This window comes from Pistacia vera, unplaced genomic scaffold (assembly GCF_008641045.1).
Source record: "Pistacia vera cultivar Batoury unplaced genomic scaffold, PisVer_v2 Contig338, whole genome shotgun sequence".
Classification (NCBI taxonomy): domain Eukaryota; kingdom Viridiplantae; phylum Streptophyta; class Magnoliopsida; order Sapindales; family Anacardiaceae; genus Pistacia; species Pistacia vera.
In genome coordinates this window covers 717,071-738,125 of record NW_022196155.1, presented here as the reverse complement: position 1 = coordinate 738,125, position 21,055 = coordinate 717,071, and the positions used below count along the sequence as shown (strand labels likewise).

The window sequence follows — 21,055 nt, the reverse complement described above, 5'->3', positions numbered from 1 at the left end:
TTAATGAAATTAATAAGCTTAAGGGGTCTAAAAGTAATTAAAAAATATAGCAATATTTATGGAATAATGTGCCAAACAATATTTGGAGAATAGGATTGGGAATATGGGTAGAAATATTGAACCAAACGCAGCCCAAAAGTCTTGTCATCCGGCTACAACCTAAGTGGTTAAAAATAAAATAAGTCTAATAAGACCAAAGTGCATATGAGAATATCTTTAACGGATCCACTCAGAAATGGAGTCCTAATGGGTTTTCAAAATAACTTATTGTTCTCCCATCTCTCCATCTCTTTTTGTTTTTTTGTTTTTTTTTTTCATCGGCAATTAGGGTTGTCTACGCCATTTCTATACAAGCATTTGATAATTGACAAATGTGTTGTCTAATAAGGCAATTCGAACTGGGACAATGAGTATTTTTCAACCATGATAGGATAGAGCAAGTTTAATAGCACCAAAGTGTATATAAGAATATCCTTAACGAATCCACTGAATAATGAAGTCTTGAGGGATATCCAAAGTAGTATATTGTTATTTGACTCTTGGTTAATTTTTTAAATTTATATTTAGCCAACATTGTTGTTACCTTTGACTCATGTCATGTATAATTCCTTTTATCATATCTAATTCAAAACTTATGTTCATTAAATTATTATTGAATATTTATAATTTAACACAACTTCCAAATTTGAAGAAAATTATTTTATCCATGTTGATGTCACCAGCCCGCTCCACCAGATTTAATATAGTATTATGTAACCAAATTGATTATTAATATTATGTCTATTATTCTAAAAACTTTATAATATAATTATTTTATTATATATATTAATTCATTAAAAAAGAATTCGATTCAAATTTACAAATTGGGTGAGCATTTAAGAAATGTGTTGGGCTCTAATAAATACTGGGCAGCCCAATTATAGAGGATTTCTATATAAATCATCCATTGTCATAAGAACAACCATTAATATGTGGAATAAAACGACACCAATAATCTTTTCCCATAAATTTTCTTTTATAATTCTGAGGCCGAACAACTTACACAAACCCAAGGTTTGTTAAAATAAAATTAGTACCCAAAAAGTTTTAAAATGATAAATAGGTACCTTCCGTTATGTTCTGTTAGTGATTTTCGTAACGCAATCCCATTACGACACATATCCTACAGGTCTGTGTCGCAACGTAATTTTTCGACTAGATTCTGACCTCGATAACCAGATCTAGCTGTAGATCTGGCCTTTTCCAGTAAGATACGTGCGTAGCCGGAAAATGCCAGATCTACGCGTTACAACACAAATCTGACGGGTCTATGTCGTAACACAATATTTCGGCCAGATTCTGGCGGTAGTGGTCGGAATCTGGCATTGCGGGTGACAGGGGTATTTTTGTTATTTTATAAAAATTTTATATATTGGAGTATTTAGTCAAATTAGCAAACCTAGGGGATTTTTTTAGAAATTTTTAAATTTATAAAAAGCTAAAATATCAAATTTTCAAGGACATTCTACCTTTTTCACTATTATCAAACAAAATTCACTAATAGAATACGATGGAAGGTACCTATTTATCATTTTAAAACCTTTTGGATACCAATTTCGGCAAACCTTGGGTGTGCGGAAGTCGTTCGGCCTAATTCCGATGTGAGAGTTCAATGTATCAGTTGACAATGACTCTTGATATCCATTGATAAAAAAAAAAAACCCTAATTTAGGAGAATTTAAAATTTCCCTCCAAAATCAGCAGTCATTTATTGGGGTCTTCACTGCATTTAATTCTCAATACTGTTACATTGCATCGCTCAATTCTCAAAATGAACAGTGCTATTAATGACTCTTCTCCTCGTTTACGAATCGCTGATATTCTATTAATTAAAGACGAAGACCAAGAACAGGAAGAAGAGAAAGACGGAGTCGGAGCCGGAGACGGTGAATTGTTGTTGATGGAGGGCTGTATCGGCGTTGTTTCACGGTGGTTTTCCCGGTTCAGAGCGGCTAAATTTAAGAAGATTTCTGGCCAAGTTGAAAAGAGAGAGCAAGATGTGACGTCAGATGACAAGTGTTCGACGGATTTACTCAACGGCGGTGATTCGCCGTGTATGGACCCGCAGAATCATCAGTCAGGTGAATAGTAGCAAAATTTGGGAAATTTTTACCATTTTAATTGTATGTTTATCGATTTTCATGCGAATATTTGCAGGAAATGTGTTATATTGGATAGACATGTGGATGATGACATGTCAATGGACAATGGGGCGGTCTCATCGAATTCTTTTATTCATATATGTATTTAATTTTTTGGGTTAATAAAAGACACACCTTGAGGCTTGACGAAAATCCTTGGCCGATGATAAGTTTTTCGAAAGTTAATAGTAGGCCTTAGCCTCATTTGATGAATAGCCTCTTTATTTTAAGTCTATAGAAAATGTATGGTTACGGATGAAAATTAATGGCCTCAAACCTTTAATTTGGGTGCGATCACATGAAATCTCATGTTTGTGCTGCTAGCCCTATCTGTTTTTTTTTTTAAGTATTGTTTAGTGACTTTTATTTGTAATGTTAGGATGTCCGACAGAGCCCTCTTTCAATATGGGAGTTGGATGTTATTTGTTATATCTGATTGCTGCAAGTAAGACTGAACACGATAAGATGATGGAGTTGAGGACCCAAATGGAAATGCTTCTTCAAGATGCCAAAAAGGAACTGGAAGCCAAAGATACATTGGCCGACCCGTTTAAGTTCACTAGTGTATTTCCTAATTCAACCATTGATGTTCGAGAAGGCGTGGAGTCTAGTTATGATCATTCTTTACATAACAGTAAAACATCATATGTTTTACCAGTGTCACCAACAATTATGATGTGTGATCAGTCTTCGGACTGTGACACGCCTAAATCAGAACAATGTCCAAAAGGAATGGACCCACTTGAAGCAGAACTTGAGGCAGAGTTAGAACGATTTTTATTGCAACATCCACAACAGCAAAGCATAGAGGTATCTGAAGTGTTTTCTCTATTGCAAATGTGGTACTTGTTTCTGAATGAACTACTATTAATATATGTCTTTGAGTAGATTACTATATAAATGTTTGTTAGTGCCACTGAGGGAAGTAGTCTTTTTTGTGGTTTCAGGAACTGATGTACTGTTTATCTAAAATTAATTTTCTCTCTCAAAGAGTTTGATGTAGTGTAGGCCTGCAAAATTATTTTTATTAAGTTCAAACAGGTCAACTGTAGAAAAGCGTGGAGCCACCCGAATACTGAAGAGTTTCTTGTGGATAGAGTTGGAATCTATTTTATCTTTTTAGAATTTCAATTGTGGAAAAGCTCCTGTTTATAATCAAGCAAAAAGCTTTTTCGGTTTCTAGATCAAAACCAGTGAATTTTCTTTTTTGTGAAAATTTTGCGGATCCATATTTTCCGATTGGATGCAAGCCATTTAAGAGTACCTTTATGTATTATAGTTCTCCAAGATTTGTGCTCTTGTTTTATCTTGCATATAGACATATCCATAGTTGTTTCTTCTGAGTGTTAGAATTGGCAGGTAACTTTTAATGACACTGATACTGCGAAAAGTCAAAGTTTTAGTTCTGGAGAAGTAATCAACCCTGAAATTGACCCTCAAGAGGAGGAATGCACAGAAGTAGATTATGGAATTCCGCCCTATGAACTTGAGAGAAGATTGCATGAAGTACTGGAGGGAAGGCAACAAGAGCAGATAACAGAGCTAGAAGCTGCTTTGGAATGTGCCAGGCACAAGCTTTGTGAGAAAGATATAGAGATTACTTGGTGGAAAGACACTGCAAAGCTTCTTTCGCAGCACATTCCAGCAAATTCACGGCCTATTTCTTAGCATGAAAAAGAAACATATCATTTCTTATCATGGGCATCAATTTGCAATGTAGCCTTTGAGAGTGAGTTCTTGACTCTTCCTCGTGTATGTTTGATGATTGATAGATAATTTATTTTCCTTTGCTTCAGGATTGCACAGTGTGAAATGTAGTTTGCAGATGGTATAACAATGAAAATTGAGAAGGTGATGAAGAACTTGAATTATAAACTGTAAACTCTCATCTTCCCACTTTTTTGTTCAATACACAGGACCTGTACATCGCACTCCTTGTTTCTCTGCATTCACTCAATCTTTTTAGTCGTCGTTGGATATTAGTTGTACAGAAGACGGATATTAGTTGTACAGAAGAAACTTATAAAATTTGTCCTTTTACATGCTTATCTTCTATACCAATGTTTCTTTATCTGCCAATTATTGTTTTTTATCCTTTTAGGTAGAATGCTACCAAAAAGTGATCACCAGATTGAATTTTTGAAGCAAACACTACAATATAAAGAAATACTTAGTCGAGATAGGCATATCACATTATTAAACTGATCCAGTTGCCAAATTGTATATTTAGTTAAAAGAGAAACCATGTCACATGATTTCAATTTTTTTTTATTTTTTTTTTAATAACGGCCCGTAAAACTCAATAATACAAGATTTTTAGGTAATCCATTTAGATGGTTAAAGTCATATCGTCCGATCACAAGGCCAATGGTTGATTTCAAGTTTCTCTCTTCTTAAAACATAACTTTGTTTAATTGAAGGACCTTCCATATCATCACCTCATGCAAGGGATCCTATATAAAAAAAAATCCCCAAAAACGTGGGATTTCTTGAGATCCAAACCCACAAATAGTAGTGTTAGATTATGAATTCCAAACTTTATTTCAGAATTTATTAATGTCCCAGCTGCCTTGTCTGGACACTAAAAGAAAAAAAATCTGCAGCATATAAGTCACGATGCTTAATCAGTAAGTAAATTACTCCGTGTCATATGCGCGGATTCACATAAATTAATCCGTGTTTCACGTTCGTCCCCACTAACAACCAACAAACAAAATCCTAACATGGCATCCACGCTTAAGCAAACATTTAACGTTCTCTTCATCTTAAATGATTCTGAATCTGACTTTCTCTTTGGGGACATAACAAATCAAAACGTTACAAAACCACCCCCACCTACTTTCTCCTCTTTTTCCCACTTGCCTTTCTCTCTTCACGCTTTATATATCAACCTCTCCCAACACAAACTCTCCCCACCTAAACAATTTTCGAGATTTTTGTGTTTTGTTTGTGGAGAGTTAACATGGCGAAAACGGAGTCAGAATCAGTTTCTGAGATGGTTATTACGCTTGAGTCTGTGAGGGAGTCGTTGATCAGACAAGAAGATACTATTGTTTTTAGTCTTATTGAGCGAGCTAAATACCCGCGTAATTCTCCTCTTTATGATCTTTCTTACGCTTCCATTCCTGGCTTTTCTGGTTCTTTGTTTCAATACATTGTTTCTCAGTCAGAGAACCTTCAAGCCGTGGTAAGTTTCTTCCTTCTTGGAAATTACGTTGCGTACAATATATGTTTTGCTTTCTTCTTTTCCTTTAACGTTCTTTCTTTTTATTAACAAATTATCTAGTGGGTCCACTTTCCTTTTTAAAGATTTTCCTTTTCAACTGACAAACATAATGCGAACCCAAACCTTTTTTTTTTATTTTTGTTTTGTGAGCAGTTTTTAAACCAGTTAAACTATATAGTATGCATAATTAGTACGCAAATGGGTGCAATTATTTTACTCTGTTATGTTAACAAATTATCAAATGGGTCCAATTTGTTTATTTATAGTTAATCAGTTTCAGATTGTTCAATCTTATGCAGAGTATGTGAACTTTTTTTGCAATAGAATGTCCTAACAAAAATGCTAAATGATCTGTTGTGTAACAGGTTGGGAGGTATGAAAACCCAGAAGAACATCCTTTCTTTCCTGATAATTTACCAGGTTCACTGTTACCACCCCACAACTATCCTCAGGTAAGTTAGTTATTATCCGAAACTTCGGTTTTTGTTTTCTGTAATTTTACTTCTGAAGAAAATTAAGTTTTTGTGAACTTTTGGGCTAATGCCAATTATAGGTTTTGCATCCTCCATCTGCTTCTATTAACATAAACAGTACCATATGGGATAAATACTTCAATCAATTGCTTCCAGTTTTGGTTGCTGAGGGTGATGATGGCAACTATGCATCAACTGCCACCAGTGATCTTGACTGTCTTCAGGTAAGGAACTATTTTGTCTCTTATCAGTTTGCTCTGGGAAGTAATACATAAGTATCCTCTTCAAGATGAAGAGTGAGGGAGGTCATGATTTGTTATGTTAATTGTAAGGAATAAATATGATTTATATTTGTGTGCAGGCTCTCTCCAGAAGAATACATTATGGAAAATATGTAGCTGAGGTTAAATTCCGGGAGGCCCCTCAAGATTACGAGCCTTTGATTCGTGCTAAGGTATTAAAAGTTTCTTGTTGAGCACTGTAGTATTTCCTGCTAGTTAATATTAGCGTTTTGTTCTCAGCAATCTGAAGAACCAGTGAGACTTGAAAGTTTTCAGGACCTATAACTAATAAGTTGCAGTGTGACAAATTCTATTTTGAAACAAATAATCATTGATAAAATGTTGTGTTTTCTGCCTCAACTACTATCTTACGCTACTTTGTTTCCAGGCATATAGAATCTGCATTGTATTATGTTGCATTTGATGAAATCTCAGTTAATTTATTGTCTTCCTATGGTATGGGGATTTTTTTTTTCTTATATGATTCAATTGTCCTAGACAATAACTGAATGATGAAATTCTGCTACTCTTTTCCTACTTCCAATTTCTTACTGTCATTCTAGAACTTCAGACAACTCATCAATAATTTGGCATATTACTAAGCTAGTGTTTTGGTTCTCTCAGGACAGTGATGCTCTGATGAAGTTATTGACATTTGAGCATGTAGAAGAGATGGTGAAGAGGAGGGTTGAGAAGAAGGCAATGATATTTGGGCAAGAAGTGGCTCTTTGTAGCAATGGCACAGAAGGGAAGTGCAAGATTGATCCATCTATAGTTTCTAAACTCTATGAAGATTGGGTAATGCCTCTTACCAAGGTTGTTGAAGTTGAGTACCTCCTCCGCCGACTAGATTGAAACATCTCCTATTTTGGTTATTATTAGACTCATCACCTGTTCTCTCATGTTCACTTGGAATAAACTCTTTCCATTCACTATAATAAAAATCAACAATCATCTATTGGATGTGGCTGATGTACAGCCAGGCTATTCAGTCATGTCAGCTCAAATATATTCTTTGAGAAATAAATGCAAATACTGCTATATTGTTGCAGGGATTCCCTCAACCCAAATCACTAAGTTGTTGTGTTCTGTTCTTGAATGTATGTGAAAGCATTATTCACTTCTTGGTAGCATGGTGGTCTTTTATATTTCCTTTATATGAATACTGGGAATTCAGTATTATGATGACCCTTGAGTATGTTGATGGAAGATGGAAACAAAAATGTCATACATTTTGAGGCCATAAATCATCAGTTTGCCCAACTTAACATTCAAATTCACAAACAAATGTGTTTTTGTTCCAACAGCCCCTATATGGGGAGGATAGGCTAGACTGGTTGATCAATTTCCAACCAATTCAACAACACAACATCCCATAAATCCAAGTTAAAATTCGGCCAAATACAAAACAAGAACAATCTTACACTTACTTGCAATTTCGGACCAAGATAAGTAGAAACACTTCAAGCATAAAGGATTGCTCCACCAACTTGAATTAATTCACTATCAAATCCCCTTGCCAAGACTTGGATAAAGAATGCACAAACAAAGAATACAAAAGTTCTCTCTCAAATGGATAAACCAATTTTCATATATTTCATAAGCTAAATGTTACAATGAAAATAGTTGTCTTTATATAGGCAAATACAAAGATAAACAAGTAATTGACAAATACATTAAAATTAAGTAAACTTAATTGATATTACAAGTCATTCATTCAAAAAACAAGGTCATGTCTATTTAATGCAAAAGAGACATGATTCCCTAATTCTAGAATCTATATTTTTAACCATCTCATTAGTTGAAATAAGCTTACTTAATTAGATCAAAACTTGATCAATGACCCTAATTAAGTTTACTAATAAAGGTGTAAGAGTTTGGGCTTTGAGAATCATGCAAATGGATCTAATAAAGGTTTATGTGGACCTTTCCCTTTGGAATAAGACTTGGGCCGGATTTGATCACTTCAACACGTGGGCTTCTTTCTTGGTGGGCTTGAGCTTCCCTTGTTGAGCTTGGGCTTGGAATGGTTTGGGTCAAGATGTTTTGACTCCCTCTCTCCCTCTAGGAACTTGCTTGAACCGAATTTTCTCTATTGCATTCCACATTCTACAATCCAAGTGTTTTAGGACTTTGAGTGAAATTCTTCAATTCAACCGAATTTGTAAGTGTTTTAGAATTTGTAATTCCTTGTCCACTCATGTTTACAAGTGTTTTAGGACTTGTAAACGTATTACTGGTTCACTGAAAGAAAATCCTTTCTATAATCACACTTAGATATGTCGTGTATGAACAGGCTTAATAAGATCCAATAGAATAAGTGATATATCATAATCCATATAACTTTTTTAACTATTTTACTTAGGAGTATGGAAATGCATTCATTTCTTCTACACAATTCGATTCATGATAATATCAGAGTGAAACAAAGGGATCTAAAAAAGAGAGCGATTAGATCTATTTTATTTTGAGAATGAGGGTTAATCTGCATTCACAATGCACTAAGTCATAAGAGGCTAGCATATAGTAGTATGCAAAAGGCTGAACAGAGAACAATGTGGAATGTGGCATAAATAATGACCTAACCACATAAGACAAGGCCTTTTAACTAAGCTTTTGGGTTGTTCAAGGCCTTCTTAGACTTATGATCCCTTAAGGGGAAAGGATTAATAAAAAAGCTCCTCATTCTTAGTATTCGTGGGTGTTAATGTAAGAATACCTATTCAAATTGTAAAGTAAGGCACAAGTTGAGTAATATCTTTGTTTATTAGCAATGAAATTCTTAATGTTTATGAAACCACTTGGTTTGTGGCCGGATGGTGGAATGTTATCAAATACGATATATGTGATTTACCTGATTTATATAGTGTTTACTGAAATCAAAGATTAGTCGAGGTCTGTGCAAACGGCCGGTAAAAAAACAAAAAAAATTATCTTTTGGGGTTGGGTTTATATCAATAGATTGATTAGGTATCGAGCCTCCGGCTTGTGACACTGTGTCAGGCTAATTTATCAATTTTACCCCTATACAGCGGCATGCCGTTTTCCAGTCCGGCAACAGAAGTTCAAAGGCCGGGTCGCGAGAGTCTTGTAACCAAGCACTTTACCGTACAGTATCCGTACCCTTCCCACTTACAAATTCCCCCCTAAAATCTGTACTTGTTCATATACTACCCTCTGAACAGAGGACATAACTGTCATTTCACCTTCCAGTGACATAAAAATTTCAGCTTTTTCTCTAGGAGTCTGTTCGTCTTCATAAAAAGCACAGTCTCCCACTCACTCTCCCAACGCACTCCTTAAGTCCTAAATACCAAATTGTTTAGCAGGAGAGTTAGTGAACCCTAAAATCAAATTTGAGCAAAAGGGTGGTGAGTATTTTAGTCAATATTTGATTAAACACTCGGTAGAAGCTCAACGTAAGTTTCTTTTCTTTATTTTTTGTTAAATAATGTTTGGATGATGTAGTTGCAGCAATCAAAATGTGTCATTTTTTGTTGGGTTTTGTTTGTCAGAGTTGATTGAGTGTAACCCACTTGTGTATTTGTGTTTAGTTTAAAAGGAAAAACCATTTCATGTTTCAGTGTTTTTGTCTTTGAAAAGTTTCCTTGTATAATTGCTTGCATGCAGAATGTGATATTCTTTGTATCTCTACTTATGGCTTTGCTGTTTGAATGTGTGTGTGTTTTTTTCTTGTTCGAGTTTATATGGGTTTTCTTAAGATCCAATGTGATTTTCATTCTTTAGTCTTTTGTTCTTCTCATTTTTAGATGATTTAGTTGAAGAAGTAAAAGTTCTTTCTTTTTGGTTCGGTTATGTTATTTAGAGTCGATTGACTGTAATCCACTAATGCATTTATGTTTAGTTGAAAACCCAGAATGTATGAATGTAATGAGAATTGAGATATTACTGTAGGTGATAAATAAAAGTCATTTCGATATAAAGATAACCAAAGTGAGATGAACTAAAATTGTTAAAAAATGTTGTATATTATTAGAAAAATGAATTAATAACCAAGTAATTAATAATTAATTATATATATACACATACTTTTTTTTTTTTTTTAAATCCCTAAAGTTAAAATTTTTTTTTTTCTAGAGGGCTACCCGGACTGCAGCCCAGGCAAGCCCTCTTTATGGTCCGCCTCTCATGTTTATGTGTTTTTTCTGAGGAAGGTGTTCTACTTTTCTGTGTTTTGGAATGAGATCAGCTCGGTTGTGTAATTGACTTTTTTAGGAGAGTAATAGATAAGACCTCAAAGCTGGAACTTTGCTTTCATGCAGATTGTGGTAATCCTTGTTTCTCTGCTTACGGTTTTGCTGTTTGAATGTGTGTGGGGTGATTTGTTTTTTAATATATGTGGGTTTTTCTTAAGGTTAAGATTCAATATAGGGTTCTTTAGTTTTTTATTTTTTTCCTTTCTCTTTTCTTTTTTGGAAGGAATTGTTGGAACAGTTAAAGATGCTTCCTTTTTACTTAGAGTTGATTGAGTATTAAACCAGTTATGTATATATGTTTAGTTGAAACTACTTCATGTCTAAGTGTTTGGCTTAGAAAAAAATTTCCACCTTTTGTGTTTTGGAAGTGAGATCTGCTGGGTTTATGGGTATTAATGACTTTGTAGAAGGAAAAATAGATAAAAGACCTAAAAACTGGAACTGGGTCATTGCTTACATGCAAATTGTAATAATCCCTTGTATCTTTATTTTGCATTTTGTACAAGTGTGTGGGTGTTGAGAGTTTGGTTGTTTGTTTTGTAGTTCTTACTAATAATTTTTTATTAATTATATGGGTTTTCAAGGTTAAAATTCCTTTATGAGTGAGATTTCTATCTTCAGTGTAATGTGTACGTATATCCAAGTTCTATTGAGAAGCCAAAAGGTCTACTCTTTCTTTTTCTTTTTTCTTTTTTTTTAAACCAAATTGGAATATTGGTGTTAATGTTCATTGCACAATTCCTTTTGTTTGATTATGCATTAATTTATTTTTATTTATTTGGCTTCTTTATTTCTGTTTTGCATACTTTTAGTCCAGTGGGGGCATCATTAGATACAAAAGAAGATATAGGCATGGCTAGTAAGGGTGAAAAGTTTTCAAGTGGAGCTGATATGGATATAGATGATGATGAAGTTACTGACTTAAGCAGCATAGCTGATCTGGATGAAGAATCTCTGAAAACTTTCTGCAGAAAGGCTTCTATGTCATTCTTTAACGAGTATGGGCTTATTAGCCACCAAATTAATTCATACAATGACTTCATTGAAAATGGTATCCAGAAGGTCTTTGATTCTGCGGGTGAGACTATAATTGAGCCTGGTTATGATCCATCAAAGAAGAAAGAACCTCATTGGCATTATGCTTCTGTAAGGTTTGGGAAAGTCACTCTTGATAAGCCAAGCTTTTTTGCTGGCACTGAAGGGGGTGCCGATCACAATATGCTTCCTAGGCATGCCAGGCTTCAGAATATGACATATTCATCTAGGATGAAAGTAAATGTTACTCTTCAGGTGAGTAAAGTTATTGTTATTTCCTGTATAAGTTTGAATTTGTTAATATTTTTTGTTTTAATTTTTTTAATGGTGTTTGATATAGTGTCCATTTTGTTGGGTGTAACTCTTGATGCTTTCAGTTAATGCCCTTCTTATTATATCTGAGTGTCTGATTCTAATCTATTTGTAATAATGAGTTTGAAGTTTTGATTCTTACCATATGCATGTAATAACATTAGAACAGTTGGCTTGACAATTAGTATAATACTGTCTGTAATGTTCTCTGATTAGTTGGGGTTTGATGTTGTTCTCTGATTAGTTGAGTTTTGATGTTGGACTTTTCTTTAGTGCAAATAAACTGCATTAATCCCATGCTTCATTTATTTCTTTTGCATAATTCCTCTTTCTTGACAACGTAGTGCAGTTGTACTGTTGAAACTCTGAAGACTGTTATTTTTTTCGTATGAAAAGAAAAACCTGAAAGTGTCATGTTTTTCTGGAAATTTCTGCCCTTGTCTTTGAGTTTTTTGATAACTTGTATTGTGTTGCTTCTTTGTAATTGATCAGGTTTATACTCAGAAAAACGTCAGAAGTGACAAATTTAAAACTGGAAAAGAACAATATATTCAAAAGGAAGTTTTAAGGGAGGATAATAAGGATATTGTGATTGGGAGGATTCCGGTGATGGTGAAGTCTGACCTCTGCTGGATGAAGGATGCTGATAAACGTGATTGTGATTTTGACCACGGAGGGTACTTTCTGATCAAAGGTGCAGAAAAAGTGAGTTTGGACCTTTATAGTTTCTGCCTTTTATTTTACTATGATTGCAATTAAATTTTTTCTTTTTGATTTAATTATATTAATATACTAGCTTTTGTTGCAAGTTGGTTAGAGTGTTAGCTCAACAATCAAAGGGACCCTGGTATGAATCTTGAAGAGAGATTACAAATAATATGTACACTTTTTTCTTTATTACTAATAATGTAACCCTCTAAGAGTATCTTCAAAAGACTTTTTATATGATCAAAACTCTTTATTATAAAGAGTCTATCCATAAAAACAAGAGTCCAGTAGACTCTTTATTCTTTAAATATAAATTAAAGAGTGAGTTTAACTCTTCATATCTAGAGAGTTAAATTTCATTCTCTATCCTAATTTTAATTAATAAACTGCAAGTTTTTATGCATTTTATTTATTAATTCTCTCTCTCATTAAGTCTCTTTTTTGAAAATAAAGAACATTTTCATTAAATTTAAAGAGTGCATTGGATTTGAATAAAAATTATGTTCTTTATATTTAGAAATTAATGAAGATACTTTTTATTTATATGAAAAATGCTTTTTAAAATAAAGTGTACCATTGGAGATGGTCTAAGATGCAAAAGGAGAAAAAAAAAGAGAGATTAAATTATATGCCACCCCTGAAGTTTTGACTAACTTTTTGTATGCTTCCCAAGGGTGACTGTCTTTAAAATTGACATGCTCATTCAGTTAGCTGTCCTAAAAATCTATTTTGAAGTGCTACTAGTGGCTTTTCCAGTTAGGCTTGGGTCTAAAGCTGTGTTGCTTTCAGTTCTAGGACCTGAATGCTATTGTAATTGTCAGTTTTTATAATCAATTCAAACGTGATTAGTTTTAGTTTCCTCTGTTTCGTATTTTCTGTGGAGTAAGTTGCTATTAATGGCATAATGTCTTGGGTAATTCTCTTAGTGGTTAAAGTAGAGTGCAATCTTTTTTAATAATTTGGCTGGTTTTTATTAGTTTATCAGTTAGTTGGGCACAGCCAGCTGGAAATTTGGTGGAGTTCAGGATGTTTTGTCTTACCTTTCTAAGTTTTTCGATATACTACCTCACAGTACTAGCTTGTAATTTTCTAGAATCTTGAACATTGCCTTCCTCTAAGAATTGTTAAATATTGTGGATGGCTGTTGCTGTACATATCTGTTTTAATCTTTGAAGTAAAACACATTTATTTTTTTGTTCTTTTCAAATTTGATGTTTGAAGCTCAAATGGTAGCGTGTTTTAACCATTATGCAGAATGACATATTTAGCAAAATGCAAGGGTGGAAAATTATATGATTTATTGAGCACTTTGATCTAGAGGCTTTTTCCTGCATCCTGATTTAATACCCATCTATATATCTCAGTGTTCTTGTTATTGGTATTTGTTATTTCCAATAATCATCTTTGGATTTCATTCTTTGGATTGCTGTGTTAGTTCAATAATCCGTGTTGTTGAATTTTGGGCTTGTTATGTCAGTCTATGTCATATCTGTTTTGTCTACTTGTTCTTCGTTATTTGGTGTTTTGAATGATGTTCTATGTTACTTAAAACATATAATGAAATCTTTTATCTGCAGATTTTTATTGCTCAAGAGCACATTTGTATGAGAAGAATTTTGATATCAAATAATCAAGGTTGGACTATTGCATACAAATCTGAAACAAAAAGAAACAGATTAATTGTGAGACTGGTAGAGCAGTCTAAAATTGAAGGTATTGGAGGAGGTGAGAAAGTCCTCACTGTCTATTTCCTGTCGACGGAGATACCCATATGGGTGTTATTTTTTGCCCTTGGTGTCTCATCAGACAACGAAATCAGAGAGCTTATAGATTACGGAGCTGAAGAAGCAAACATTTCGAATATATTCTTTGCCTCAATCCATGATGCTGATAATAGATTTGACGACTTCCGAATACGCAGTAATGCTCTCAGTCACGTAAATAAACTGATTAAAAGTACCACATTTCCACCTGGGGAAAGTGTTGAAGAGTGCCTGAACATGTATATGTTTCCCAGTCTCCCTGGCTCAAAGCAAAAGGCTCGGTTTCTAGGCTATATGGTGAAGTGCCTTTTACAGGCTTATACAGGTCGTAGAAAGTGTGATAATCGGGACAATTTTAGAAACAAGAGGTTGGAGTTGGCAGGTCAGTTGCTTGAACGAGAGTTGAAAGTGCATATTGCACATGCTCGTAGGCGCATGATCAAGGTTTTGCAGAGAGATCTTTATCCAGATCGTACAGTGCATCCAATTGATTACTATCTTGATGCGTCCATAGTTACCAATGGTCTTTCCAGAGCGTTCTCCACTGGAGCATGGTCACATCCCTTTAAGCGAATGGAAAGGATCTCTGGTGTTGTGGCAACACTTGGCCGTACAAATGCCTTGCAGACTATGGTTGATTTGAGGAGAACAAGACAGCAAGTTCAGTACACTGGGAAGGTTGGAGATGCCAGATACCCGTAAGTTATTTTGAATTTATAGTTGCATATTGTTATGTCTTGTTTTCCTTGATAATATTCTTCAATAGGTATAAACACGAAGAACCAAATACACACACATGCATTAACTCTAGACATAGTTGTCATTTGTGATATATGCTGAAGCTTGCATGGTTATTCTTGTGTGCCTTGACTATTGAACTGGAGATGCTGTTAGCTGTAATAGGCTGAAATGATTTTAACTGCCCCTTGCTTCTACATGGATCTGGTATGGAAGGCTACCTTCAATTTTATGTCAGCATCATGGTGGTATACATTTGTGTATGAAGCCATTTATAGATATTTGTGTAAAATTTTGTTATTGCTTGTTATTTGCTCTTTAATTCACCTATGTTATTTTTGGAAAGATGGATGGCTCTTCTAAAAAGTTAATGTGATAGTGTCAGGTCTCCGGACATGACCTATAAAGCGATTTAAAATTGCAATCAGCAGTTTCTTGACTTTTATTGTTCGTAGTCCTTTCATTATTGATTTAAAAAATATATACATTTGGACCTGAAGGATGGCAAGAAAAAGCATACATGCTGTTTTATTTCCTTATTTGGTCCTTGGATTACTGAATCATTTTGACTGTTATTAGTGGTTGAGATGTGTGTGGGGAAGCTACTAACTCTGTAATATAATTTTCTTGATGCAGGCATCCTTCTCATTGGGGTAAGGTTTGCTTTCTGTCTACGCCAGATGGTGAAAATTGTGGGCTTGTCAAAAATTTGGCTGTTACCGGACTTGTAAGTACAGACATACGGGAACCAATAGTTGATCAATTGTTTGATTGTGGAATGGAGGAACTGGTAGATGATACTACTACTTCACTGGAAGGAATGGATAAAATCTTTGTTAATGGGGACTGGGTTGGAGTTTGTAAGGATTCCCTTTCGTTTGTTGCTGAGCTAAGAAGTAAGCGACGACAGAGAGAGTTACCAAATCAGGTTCTCTCAATTTCATCTCAAAAGGCTTTTAAATTGTAAAATATATTTATTAATGATGTTACCCATGTCTTTCTGTGCTGTCGTTGTGGTCAATAGACTGAACCATGATGGGAAAAATTGATTTACATGAAGTGTTACTATGCTATATTCATAATGTTCACCTAGAACTCATTCTTCTTTCAACCAAGAATAATTTGCTATTATTGTTCAAAATTTTGGGTGACAGCATCTAAAGATCTTAAGCTCTAATGTGGACCTTCTTTTGATAAACTGTTAATGAATGAATTTTGGTTCAGTGTAGTCAGTACTTGCTTACAATTTTGCAGGAATTTTTTTCTGTACTAGGAGATATTGTTGCTTGTTTAATAATGTAAGTTCATTGTACGAGGATTTTTGGATGAAGATAACTCTCACTTAATGGTCTTATATGTTCCTGTATTAATAACAAACCCTATATTATATGAACTAATACTTAAATAGCAGAAGAAGTTGAAATTGAGCTTTTAACTTTTGTCTATTTAACAGTACTAGATTCCTCGAAATGTATATGTCAGTTGTCTAATTGTTTAATTTTAGACAAGGACTCTAGTTTTGTGTAAATGTTGATTCTCTCTATTGATGCTGGTTTACTTTTAAGAATCATATTGGAATGAACATGGAATATTTATCTTTTCTATCTATTCATAATATTCTTTAAGGCCTGAAGCTTTGAATTTTCATTATTTGCTCATCTTTGTCTCTCTTAACAGAGGGATTGTTGTGATGTGCAGTGTATGTTCCTTTTGTTTATCTGGGTTAATTTTGTTACTTTCTTGACCTATATAGTATCAATTTTCTCTTGTAGATTGAAATAAAAAGAGATGAACAGCTAGGTGAAGTAAGAATATTTTCTGATGCTGGGAGGATATTGCGCCCTCTTTTGGTTGTGGAGAATTTGGGCAGAATTAACTCAATTAAAGGAAAGAATTACAACTTCCAATCTCTTCTAGACATGGGTATTATCGAGCTTGTTGGAACTGAAGAAGAAGAGGATTGTTTCACTGCATGGGGTATTAAATACATTCTGAAGGATGTGAAAGAAAAGAAACCTGTGAAGTTCACTCACTGTGAACTTGATATGTCATTCTTGTTAGGTTTGAGTTGTGGAATTATCCCATTTGCCAACCATGACCATGCAAGAAGGGTTTTATATCAAGCACAGAAACATTCTTCACAGGCTATTGGTTTTCCCACAACAAATCCAAACATACGAGTGGATACGCTGTCCCATCAGCTGTATTATCCACAAAGGCCTCTATTTCGGACAATGACTTCTGATTGTCTTGGTAAACCTGGTTATGGGCATAATGGAATACTGCCAAGACCAGAGCTCTACAATGGACAGAATGCCATCGTAGCTGTCAATATTCATCTGGGATACAACCAAGAGGATTCTTTGGTGATGAACCAAGCATCTATGGAACGTGGTATGTTTCGATCTGAGCACATCAGAAGTTACAAGGCTGAGGTTGATAACAAAGAAACAATGGGAAAGAAAAGGATCTCTGATAATATTATGAATTTTGGAAAGATGCAAAGTACAAGAGGACGTGTTGATTGCCTTGATGATGATGGTTTTCCTTTCATTGGGGCTAACCTCCAGAGTGGTGACATTGTTATAGGGAGGTATGCCGATTCTGGGGATCACAGCATAAAACTAAAGCACACAGAAAGAGGCATGGTACAGAAAGTTGTTCTTTCTTCTAACGATGATGGGAAGAACTTTGCTGTGGTATCTTTGAGACAGGTAAGTTGGCCATGGTATTTCAACTGTATCACTATTTACACGGACATGAATGTGAATGCACATTTTACTGGACCTTTGAATATGAGTGTGTAACTATGTTCTGTTTATAATTTGTCCATATAGAAGATAACATTCAGTGTATGATGGCAAGCTAAAAATCATGTAGAATGCAAGATAGCATTTAGATGCGCTGCTGTCTTTTCTTAAATGTGGGTATAATGGTTATAGGATTACACTATTGGGATGGTCTTGTAGTTTATGAATTCTCTTTAGAGAGTTATGGTCTTTATTATAATATTAGTATTTGTTGACTTTGTAATGCAGGTTCGATCTCCACGTCTTGGAGACAAGTTCTCGAGCATGCATGGGCAAAAAGGTGTTTTAGGTTTTCTGGAATCCCAAGAAAATTTCCCTTTCACAATACAAGGAATTGTCCCAGATATTGTTATAAACCCACATGCGTTTCCTTCACGGCAAACTCCTGGTCAACTCTTGGAGGCTGCTTTAGGGAAGGGGATTGCCTGTGGTGGTTTGTTGAGATATGCCACACCTTTCTCCACTCCATCTGTTGAAGCCATCACGGAGCAGCTCCACAGGTTACTATGTTGTGTCTGAGTATTTATTGTTACACTTCTACTGAACTATGCATGTCTTTTCTTCGGATTCCTATCTCATGTGGTCACTTCAGAAATAAGATATTGTCAAGGTACTTTTCAAGTTTAGGGGGTTGAGTATGCATGCATCATGAAACTCGGCAACCAAGCTCTACCCGTGACAGGATTTTGGTTGTTTTTATATTTTGTGCTTCGAACTCGATTTAATTGCTGGCCCATCATTTGTGTGTTTGTGTTCACCAATCCCGTATTTATGGCTCAGGAATTGTTTCCCATTCAAGTATGTGCTTCTGTTTTTTAATATGGAATGGTCATTTACTGAATCATAATTGTTGAATCTTTGGAGCAGGGTTGGATTCGAGAAATGGGGATCAGAGAGAGTGTACAGTGGCCGAACTGGTGCAATGTTTAATTCACTTATATTTATGGGCCCTACGTTCTACCAGAGACTGATTCACATGGCAGAAGACAAAGTGAAATTCCGGAACATTGGACCAGTCCACCCGCTCACTCGACAGCCAGTTGCAGACAGGAAACGGTATGGTGGGATCAAGTTCGGTGAGATGGAACGTGACTGCCTTATAGCTCATGGAGCATCAGCCAACTTGCATGAACGGCTTTTTACACTGAGTGATTGCTCTGAGGTGCACATTTGCCGTAAATGCAAGAATGTGGCAAACGTGATCCAACGGACAGTGAGTGGTGGACGCAAGATCAGGGGGCCATACTGCCGATTATGTGAATCTGTCGATGACATCATCAAGGCAAATGTGCCTTATGGCGCCAAGTTATTGCGCCAGGAGCTTTTTAGCATGGGTATCAATTTGAAGTTTGAAACAGAATACTGTTAAGAGCTTTTAAGGAGATACCCAGTTGGCTGTCTTAAATGTTCTTTTGGAACTCATTTCATTCAACTTTAGGTCTTTGTATATTTTTGGTGTAAATAAAAACATTTTGTGAATCTTTAAAAGACAACAGTTGGGTTAATGACTCTTATGAGGCCAAGTTTGATGTGTCAAGACCATTGGTTATCTGACTTCACCATGAATTTAAAAAGGTTTGAAACCCCTCTATTTCGTAGGGGTTTTTCTGCCTCTATGTTAGATTTGAATTTGTTTCTAGGATGTCACATCACATGATTCTTTGACCAAAATGGCTGAGGATAGAGTCGTTAGGTTCATGAATCCTCTATTAACTTGCCTAAGTTGCCTTCTGTTTTCGTAAGCTTTAATTCTAGGAATTTGAGGTAACGTTCATTTTATTCTCCTTAAAAATCTCAACTTCCCGTCATACTACTGAAGATGCATGTTTAAATTGAGATTTGAAAATTAGAACATAAAATTTAGGCATTATTTCTGTTTATTATCTGTGGTGACTGAAATAAGTTCTTGCAAACTTGACAGTTTCTGTTTCACTCAGGCCTTATGGTCTGTATTAAGAATATAAACGGAGAAGCAAGTGTTTGGACTCCAAAATCCATGAACAAAAATTTGAAAAGGGTTGGTTAAAGTTGCGATATAAATTATCTAAGTGCTAATCTTCTTCAGCATCACAAGGAGCCTACTTTCTAAACACATTTAGGTACTAGGCACTTACAACAGATTTATATTCAAAAATCAAATATGGAAGATCATAAATTGTAAAATGGAAGAACTGATCAATCCTTGTGTAATCTATCTCAGAAATAAGGTTCTCGCGTTGCTGTTGGAAGCTCCAGTTCTGGCTCCAATTCATTAAAAGGGGAGAAATGGCAGTCAACCATATCTTTACTTACATCTCCTAAACTTGGAGGATCCCACTGCATATTTACAATTCCAAACCAATACATAATCTCTTTAAGCACCTTTTAATTAAAATAAAAATAAAGTTAACATAAGAGTTTTAGGCAACAGATTGTACCTTTGGAGCAAAATCTCTATCCACTAATCGTGCTCGAACACCCTATCAACAAATGAATGATAGTGATAACATCAGCATAGATTTAAAAGAATGTTCGCTATGCTGAATTATTAAAATGTCTATACCTCACAGAAGTCATTAGAGATCTTTTTGGAGATGCTATTGACAGTAATCCGATATTCACGTGCCAGACACTGATCAAGAGATTGGAATCTACCTTCTCGTATCTAAAGGCAAGCAAAAGAAACTTAGCCAAGCTGGTAGTATTCCAAACTGAAACCAAGGATGTAAGGAAGTAGCCTTACAGATTGTAAAGTAACTTTCAAGCTCAATGGGGACGCTTCTTTCATTTTTTTGAGGGTTTTAGTACACCATTCGTCATACGAGGAGGCTGCCTCATTTTCCTGAGCACATCAGAGATAAGAAATGAGCAAAAAAAATTCTCAATCTCAATGGATCAGATATAAATTTCTCAATAGAGATTATTATTGTTGTGAAACAAACGACGATAGCCCTTAGACATTAAAAGAGACTGCCGTTTTTCAACTAATTGCATAAGTACATCGATACCCGAAAAAGAAAAAAAACTTAGCAATTTTTGGGGTCAGAAATGAGGGAAAGTAAGACATGCATATGCTTTAAGCGTTCAATATAGAACGTTCCCTGCACCATTATGAAAGGGCTTCTGTTGGTTTTATCATAATGACAAAATTATCCCAGCTCCAACTAAGAGGACAAAACTTCTAGTTATTTTGGCCAGACACAGAATACAGCATGTGACTATTTGGATTCCACCAGACCAAAAAAAAAAAAAAAAAAAAGTCCGATTTAACCTCTCTTTCACTAGCAACTTCATCAGATTGCTAGAACAAGGAAATTACAAATGTTCAATGGT

The 21,055-nt window shown here is 35.0% G+C and overlaps 4 protein-coding genes across 7 annotated transcripts; 3 read left to right on the top strand and 1 right to left on the bottom strand.

Annotated features, from left to right (window-relative positions):
- The first annotated feature begins 1,897 nt into the window (after nt 1-1,897).
- LOC116138047 (protein POLAR LOCALIZATION DURING ASYMMETRIC DIVISION AND REDISTRIBUTION-like) lies at nt 1,898-4,174 on the top strand. 2 transcript variants are annotated; one of them, XR_004129255.1, is made up of 4 exons: nt 1,898-2,120; nt 2,560-2,990; nt 3,540-3,909; nt 3,977-4,174. XR_004129255.1 is itself a non-coding variant. In XM_031423761.1 (3 exons), exons 1-3 carry the CDS (start codon nt 1,940-1,942, stop codon nt 3,846-3,848), a joined length of 921 nt encoding a protein of 306 aa, XP_031279621.1. In that variant the 5' UTR covers nt 1,898-1,939; the 3' UTR covers nt 3,849-4,174. The 2 variants fall into 2 exon arrangements, 1 of the variants encoding a protein (XP_031279621.1); XM_031423761.1 differs by having other exon boundaries at nt 3,540-4,174.
- Nucleotides 4,175-4,934: 760 nt separating this feature from the next.
- On the top strand, nt 4,935-7,211 carry LOC116138076 (chorismate mutase 2). Of its 2 annotated transcripts, XM_031423796.1 has the most exons (5): nt 4,941-5,367; nt 5,772-5,858; nt 5,960-6,103; nt 6,241-6,333; nt 6,785-7,211. In XM_031423796.1, the coding sequence occupies exons 1-5, from the start codon at nt 5,143-5,145 to the stop codon at nt 7,013-7,015; spliced, it is 780 nt and encodes a 259-aa protein (XP_031279656.1). In that variant the 5' UTR covers nt 4,941-5,142; the 3' UTR covers nt 7,016-7,211. The 2 variants fall into 2 exon arrangements, with proteins under 2 accessions (XP_031279657.1, XP_031279656.1); XM_031423797.1 differs by lacking the exon at nt 5,960-6,103 and having other exon boundaries at nt 4,935-5,367.
- A 2,190-nt stretch (nt 7,212-9,401) lies between these two features.
- On the top strand, nt 9,402-19,112 carry LOC116138105 (DNA-directed RNA polymerases IV and V subunit 2-like). 2 transcript variants are annotated; one of them, XM_031423840.1, is made up of 8 exons: nt 9,402-9,579; nt 11,190-11,667; nt 12,217-12,429; nt 14,010-14,893; nt 15,570-15,861; nt 16,706-17,647; nt 17,972-18,243; nt 18,611-19,112. In XM_031423840.1, exons 2-8 carry the CDS (start codon nt 11,230-11,232, stop codon nt 19,110-19,112), a joined length of 3,543 nt encoding a protein of 1,180 aa, XP_031279700.1. In that variant the 5' UTR covers nt 9,402-9,579; nt 11,190-11,229. The 2 variants fall into 2 exon arrangements, with proteins under 2 accessions (XP_031279700.1, XP_031279702.1); XM_031423842.1 differs by lacking the exon at nt 9,402-9,579 and adding an exon at nt 11,025-11,041.
- Nucleotides 19,113-19,922: 810 nt separating this feature from the next.
- On the bottom strand, nt 19,923-20,568 carry LOC116138106 (3-hydroxyisobutyryl-CoA hydrolase-like protein 2, mitochondrial). Its single transcript, XM_031423843.1, has 4 exons — nt 20,466-20,568; nt 20,286-20,387; nt 20,161-20,202; nt 19,923-20,059 (listed from the first exon to the last, which is right to left on the bottom strand). The coding sequence occupies exons 1-4, from the start codon at nt 20,508-20,510 to the stop codon at nt 19,940-19,942; spliced, it is 309 nt and encodes a 102-aa protein (XP_031279703.1). The 5' UTR covers nt 20,511-20,568; the 3' UTR covers nt 19,923-19,939.
- Nucleotides 20,569-21,055: the final 487 nt, after the last annotated feature.

Bases quoted from the DNA above. Each gene is read 5' to 3' on its own strand.
- LOC116138076 (XM_031423796.1), top strand. From the start codon at position 5,143: ATGGCGAAAACGGAGTCAGAATCAGTTTCTGAGATGGTTATTACGCTT. The intron at 6,104-6,240 runs GTAAGGAACTAT...ATTTGTGTGCAG, and splicing joins GTGATCTTGACTGTCTTCAG to GCTCTCTCCAGAAGAATACA. The intron at 6,334-6,784 runs GTATTAAAAGTT...TGGTTCTCTCAG, and splicing joins AGCCTTTGATTCGTGCTAAG to GACAGTGATGCTCTGATGAA.
- LOC116138106 (XM_031423843.1), bottom strand. From the start codon at position 20,510: ATGAAAGAAGCGTCCCCATTGAGCTTGAAAGTTACTTTACAATCT. The intron at 20,388-20,465 runs GTAAGGCTACTT...GCTTGCCTTTAG, and splicing joins TGAAAGTTACTTTACAATCT to ATACGAGAAGGTAGATTCCA. The intron at 20,203-20,285 runs GTATAGACATTT...ATTTGTTGATAG, and splicing joins TCTCTAATGACTTCTGTGAG to GGTGTTCGAGCACGATTAGT.
- LOC116138047 (XM_031423761.1), top strand. From the start codon at position 1,940: ATGGAGGGCTGTATCGGCGTTGTTTCACGGTGGTTTTCCCGGTTCAGA. The intron at 2,121-2,559 runs GTGAATAGTAGC...TTGTAATGTTAG, and splicing joins CCCGCAGAATCATCAGTCAG to GATGTCCGACAGAGCCCTCT. The intron at 2,991-3,539 runs GTATCTGAAGTG...TAGAATTGGCAG, and splicing joins CACAACAGCAAAGCATAGAG to GTAACTTTTAATGACACTGA.
- LOC116138105 (XM_031423840.1), top strand. From the start codon at position 11,230: ATGGCTAGTAAGGGTGAAAAGTTTTCAAGTGGAGCTGATATGGATATA. The intron at 11,668-12,216 runs GTGAGTAAAGTT...GTAATTGATCAG, and splicing joins AAGTAAATGTTACTCTTCAG to GTTTATACTCAGAAAAACGT. The intron at 14,894-15,569 runs GTAAGTTATTTT...TTCTTGATGCAG, and splicing joins GTTGGAGATGCCAGATACCC to GCATCCTTCTCATTGGGGTA.